This window comes from Sarcophilus harrisii, chromosome 4 (assembly GCF_902635505.1).
Source record: "Sarcophilus harrisii chromosome 4, mSarHar1.11, whole genome shotgun sequence".
Lineage (NCBI taxonomy): Eukaryota > Metazoa > Chordata > Mammalia > Dasyuromorphia > Dasyuridae > Sarcophilus > Sarcophilus harrisii.
Genome location: NC_045429.1, coordinates 94,499,549 through 94,505,548, shown reverse-complemented (window position 1 = coordinate 94,505,548; position 6,000 = coordinate 94,499,549). Strand labels below are relative to the sequence as shown.

The 6,000-nt window shown below is 49.9% G+C and overlaps 1 protein-coding gene across 2 annotated transcripts in view; it reads left to right on the top strand.

Moving 5' to 3' along the window:
- Nucleotides 1-299: 299 nt before the first annotated feature.
- PHLDA3 (pleckstrin homology like domain family A member 3) overlaps nucleotides 300-6,000 on the top strand; it is a 73,773-nt gene continuing 68,072 nt past the window's right edge. The window contains exons 1-2 of one of the 2 annotated variants that reach the window (XM_003767564.4): nucleotides 306-1,326; nucleotides 3,783-4,480. In XM_003767564.4, the coding sequence (XP_003767612.2) occupies nucleotides 880-1,260 (381 nt within the window). In that variant the 5' untranslated portion in view covers nucleotides 306-879 and the 3' untranslated portion in view covers nucleotides 1,261-1,326; nucleotides 3,783-4,480. Of the gene's footprint in view, nucleotides 1,327-3,782; nucleotides 4,481-6,000 lie in introns of those variants that run through there. The other variant, XM_031937127.1, reaches the window with a different exon arrangement.

Genomic DNA, 6,000 nt, shown 5'->3' with positions numbered 1-6,000 from the left:
GTACCCCTCTCCCCAGTCTTGGAACTCTCCTCCTGACAGCCCCCCCCCCCAATAGCACAGGTCAAGGCTATTAGCCACAGGGTCCGGCCGAGTGGGGGGAGAGGGCGGGAAATGGAGGTGGGGGGTGTTGCCTAAGGAGCTGCAGAAGAGATCGAATAAGACTTGGGCTTTTGGGACAAGCGGTTTCCCCTCTCACTCCTTTCTCCTTCTTCCCACCCCTCCCTTCCCTTACTCTCCCATCCCCCTCCTGCCCCCGCGTCAGTTCCCCGGGCCTGCCAGTTTGTGAATGAGTCCCAGCTGCCGCCCCGCCCCCCCGGCCGTGTCTGGGCCCAGGCCTGGCCCGCGGAGAGGCGGGGCCGAGCCGGCCAGGAATGCACAGCAGGGCAGAGAGGAGGAGAGCCGAGGAACAAGTAAGGGCACATCCCGGGAGCTGCTGCTCAGCGCCCAGACAGAGCCCACGGGGAGGAAGCGGAGACAGGCAGGCCGGGCCGAGCGCGCAGCGGGGCTGCAGAACTCGGGCCCTCGAGCTTCTGGGTGCCGGGGGCCGCAAGATCGGTGCCCGGGGACTGTCACGCGGGGCGAAAAAGGCAGGCGGGGCTGTCGTCCTAAAGGGTGTGAATCGAAGGCTGTAACGTGAGAGCGCGGAGAGATCGGGGACAGATCCGACATAGCGGGCACAGGTCACAGCCGGGCGGGGGGATAGAGCGAGGGGGGGGCTCCGGGGCAGTCAGCGCCGGGGCACGTGTCCTGGTGTACCCGCCGCCTGTTAGACCAGTTTCTGGCTGCGCTCGGCAAGGAGCCGCGGGGGTGTCGGGGAGCCCTTCCCAAGGGGCATGATCAAAGTCTGAGGACCGTGGGGTATCAGGACTCGGAGCCCCGATGACGGCGGCCGCAGCGAAAGTCTTGAAGGAGGGGGTGCTGGAGAAACGCAGCGGGGGGCTGCTGCAGCTCTGGAAACGGAAGCGGTGCGTGCTGACCGAGCGAGGGCTGCAGCTCTTCGAGGTCAAAGGCACCGGCGGGCGGCCCAAAGAGCTCAGCTTCGATCGCATCAAGGCGGTGGAGTGCGTGGAGAGCACCGAGAGGCACATCTACTTCACCCTGGTGACCGAGGACGGCGGGGAGATCGACTTCCGCTGCCCCCTCGAAGACCCGGGCTGGAACGCACAGATCACCCTGGGGCTGGTCAAGTTCAAGAACCAGCAGGCCATCCAGACCGTGCGAGCCCGGCAGAGTCTTGGGCCGGGGACCCTGGTGTCTTAGGCCCAGCTCCCCTCATGATGCTCCGCCTGGATCCCGCAGTCCTTTCAGTCCAGGGAACCATATCAGGTTAGTGACCTGGCTTTGTGGGGGTGGAAAGCCCAATTAGCCCCTCTCCCCTGAAGTGAGGGAAGCTGGCAGAGGACATAGAAATCCTGGCCAGACCAGGGTCCCCGCTCCCACAATAAAGTGGGGAGGGGGACGATGAATCCGATGACAGGGAACCCAGTAATACACGCCTGAACTCCCTCCTTGTTGGCAACCAGCCAAAGGGCAGGGGGCCAAGTCGAGAGAGGGACCGCTATTTTTTGACTGAGGGCACAGGCTAAAAAGGATAAAGGAACCCAGATTGACCTGGAAAATAATCTCCCACCTGCTCCAGACATTGAGGCCTCATTGGCCCATGTGGAAGAAAAATGAGATTTCTTTCCAGTCAGGGTAACCATCTTTAGTCAGAGAAGAGGATTTAAGAATCCCTTGGGCTGGTATAGTTGGTGTGTGTATCCAGCCCATCACGTTAATGCGGGACAGGAGTTCCTACTTCTCCAATTTTTATCAGGTACCCTGCCTGATCTTTCCCCCAGACTATTGTAAGCAGCCACAACCTTGAAAATAAAAGGAAAAGCAGGTAGGATAGTCAGATCAAGGTCCTCACCAATTTGTCAATCCTAAATTAGGGATCTAGGCTAGCTGGAGATTTGATGAGGGATCGGCTGAAACTCCCATGTCTTGTGATCTTATTCATATGTACATTCATAGAATGTCAGACAGAACTAGAATCAAGGAATTAGAAATTAAAGTCATCAACTCCTAGAATATTAGAGCTGAAAAGGTGGGGCATAGGGGGTGCAGTCATTTAGTCCAACTCCTTTATTTTACAGATGCAGAAACTTGGGCCCAGAAAGGGATTTTCTTTGTATCACATTGCTAGCTAGTGGATTTTCCCCTCCTCCAGATTTAGCGATATTTAGGATACAGTGAGGGTTTTCTTCTCTTTTATACATTGTGGTCTAAGCGTTTGATCTCCTAGGGGAGGAAGGGATAGGAAAAGAAGAGATGCAGTGTGAGGGGACAGGATATCAAAATCCAGAAACTCTAGCTTCCAGATCAGGTTTCTTGTTCCTCCAGCTATCTTCAGTAAGAAAGGAAGAGATTGGGGGAATGGGGTTCAGAAACAAAACTTAGATGCTGTAAGATTAAATCCTTTATCTTAAAAATCCAGACCAGCACAGAGTAAGAAATTTTCCTCTCAGGTGCTGTCTACTCCAGAGAGAAGGCATTTGGATGCCTTTCATCTTACCAGGGATTGGTCAGTGGTTAAAGGAGATAGTTTTTCCACTCTTTTCACTGACAAGGGAGAGATCCTCAGGATCAAAGTGACCAAAGGGAACCAAACTAATGCTCTTCAAATAGATAGAGGAGTTTTAGAGGGGCAGGATGGTGTATATTAAGAACATGATGGTTTCAAAGAGTGGTGATAATCATCTTGTAAGCATGTATTGTTTTCTCCTCAGGGTCCCCAGACTCAGCACAGGAAATTTAGTAGGGTTCTGAGAGATACATGGGTCCCCTAAAAGATGGGAAAAGACAAGGTTTGTTTTGGTAGATCTGAGATCGGACAGAGGGTGAGGAAACCGATTCTACAAATCGTCCTAATCAGAGTAAATAAGGACAGTAAGTAGTGGGCCCAGAGTCTAGAGGAGCAGAGGCTGGACATGATAGGGCAGCAGAAGGGCACACCATAGTCCACAAGACAACACCATGATTCATTCTTCATGACATTTCATATTCCCAGGGAAGCAATGATCTGTTGAAGGAGGAGGGGACAGAGGGAGCAAGCTTAGGGGAAACTAACCCTGGATGTTAGGAATAAGACCCAGGAGACTTGAATCCCAGCCCAATGCCCTCTGCCCCAGATACCATACATCTTGGGGGTGGGGTGGGGAAGGAGAGAGGTGAAAGACTTCAGAGTAGAGGAGGAGGAGGCAGCAGCGTGGTATGGTAGAAAGACTTCTGGAGTAGGAGTAAGAAGACATGATTCCAATCCTGATTCTGTCATAAAGACATAGAGGGAATTTGAGCAAAACCTTTCCCTTCTTTGGAGCTCAGTTAATTTGTCTGTGAAATGAAGGAGTTGGACTACATAATCTTTAAGATCTCTTTCAGCTCTAATGAGTCCATAACATTAATTCCCTTCAGTCTCTCTTCAGGGAGACCTCTATGCTTTCCCACACCCCAAAATATTCTATTTAAATCTCAGTTCCTCCTCCTCTCTTTAATAAAGAGAGGGTTAGAGGTCAAGTCAGCTTTGAGAGCCTGAAAAAGTTTGTTCCAAATTAACTCCTCTATGGTTGTCTTAGTTAATATTAAGGATGTCCCTAGTCCCTCAGAAGCAATTTCTTAGCCTTGCTAGGTACTCCTTCTGCCCCCACAAGTCTTTCTGCATTCAGCTGGCCATGGCCCTCTGCTTACTGGTGATGGCCATGGGTTGTTGCTTAACCCTAACTATTGTTCTCCCTCTTCAGCTTCCCAGCCCTTTCAGAAACCGGGGAGCCTGAACTGTCCCTGCTGGTCAGGATGAATGAAGTGGACTCATGTGAATGGGCAGGAGCAGAAGGAAATAGTGTCCATGGGGCTTTGCTTCTCCTGGGGAGGAGAGTGGAATGGCAGGAAGGACTGAGAATGAAGATACTGACCCTGGAGGCCCCAGAAATGTCACTGCCTTTCATATAGACCCATATGACTGAATTGTCTGAGAGCCTTTCACCACTCTCAGAAGAACCTCTATTCCTCACGTGCAATCCCATTCTTGAAAATCAAGAGACTGCCATCAGTCAGTCTGGGCTCCAGCACTCATCCAGTGAAGAAGAGGATGTTCCCTCAACCATGGGCTGGGTACTTCTAGGACTATGTGAAAGAGGCAGGTGGGGCCAGCCTTAGCCTAGTGTGCTGTGAAGAGGAGCCATGGTGACTGTCTCTGAACTCCTGCTTTGGGGGAGCAACCCCAAGGGAATGGAACAGATGGGGCTTAGTTCCCAGTCTTTGGGACTTGTTGCTGCTTAGGTCCTCTTGGGGGACCCTCTGTCTAGGCCCCTTCTCTGTACCCCCATGACCTCATACCTGTTCCCTCCCCGGCTGTGGTGTTAGGGTTCAGGGGTCTTGCCATTACCATTTCATGCCAGTCACAGAATGAAGATGTCCCTGATGAAGGGTAGTGACAACACTATTGACTTGAGTGATTTCTTTGCTCGCCAAACCTATAGTAGAGGATAGGGCTTCTTTCTCCTGGCCCTTCGCTCAGAGATTCTTGTGGTTTTCAAGTTTGGTAAGGAGGTGGGAGATAGTTTCCATTTAGACCATTCTAAACCTCATTCTCTCCCTGCCTTCCGGTGACTACTACAAGATATCACTGATCCTTTAAAAAAAAAAAAAAATGCCCCTCCTACAGAAACTCCACTTGGTGGGTTGGAATCCTAGGAATCTGCTCCGCTTCCTGGATGGAGGATATCTGACCTCCCTTTCCCCTTTATACTCTGCCTTGGAGACCCATTTAAGGGTGGATTGAAAACTAGAGAACAGACACAGGATGGGAGCTATTTATTCTTCCTTCTGTCTCTCTATCCACTCTATGATGTTTGTACCAAGGTTAAAGAAAGATGCCCTGGGCCATGCAGGATTTATATGCCAAATACAGATGCCTATGTATTGGGTACCAATTCCCTTCCACACCTTTTCACTATCCCCACATTCCCCACTTCACTTTTCTTCAAGCAAAACACAATTTTGTCAACACAGGTCTCATCCAGAGTGTCCTAGGTAGAGTAGCAAGATTGGGTACCATAGGACTCCTTGCTCCTGGCACAAATCCTAAAGTAACTAGGACCCATCCCATTAGCTTTTCAGGCAATTAAGGTCCTCTTCAACTTGTCAATCAATCAACACACATTTACTAAGTGAGATTATGCTAAGCCTTTGGGATACAAGTACAAAAATGAGAAGATCTTTGAACTCAAAGAAATGATATTAGATGTTCACTGACTTCCTAAGGTTTCTTATTGTGCCCCACACCCAGCTTGTGCTCCCATTCTTTCCTACCTTGATGTAGCTACCATCTTTTTCATCAAAACTGAACTACCTTCTGTCCCATTCATCATTACCCAATGAGTTCTCTTCTTTCCAAGGTAATAGCTAATTTGACTTCAAAAAAATCCACATTAATGGATACATGTAGCAGAGGGCTGTCCTCCCTCTTTTATTCCTAGGTAGGACTCATCATTTAGTGGGAACTTTTTTTTTTTTTAACAGAAAATCCTTGCTCCTTTAAGGTCTAGCCCAAAGTAATGAAACTCGGGATTTCAGACCAACACTTTGTGGAGTCTTATTATATCACAGCAGATTGGGAATTTCTCCCTCACTTCCAGGTGAAGGCCTGCACTTAGAGGAGGTATGGAGAGGGAGAGCAGTCATAACCTTTACCAAATTGGTATAGTGCTCAGAAAAGGCTTGAAAAAAAATCAGGGCCTCCAAGGATGGCCGGGGAAAGAAGAACATAGTAGACCAATGTGTCTGGATTTGACTTCTACTCCTCCCTCAATAACTAAGGTTTGGACCCCATTCCTTCCTTTATTTGGTCTGGTTGTCTGGTTTTCCCATCAACAAGGGATGCCCTGCCATCCATACCCTCTGAGCACTACGCCATTCTCCCACTCATGGGGTAAGAGTCTCTTTTTCCTAGAGCACTCT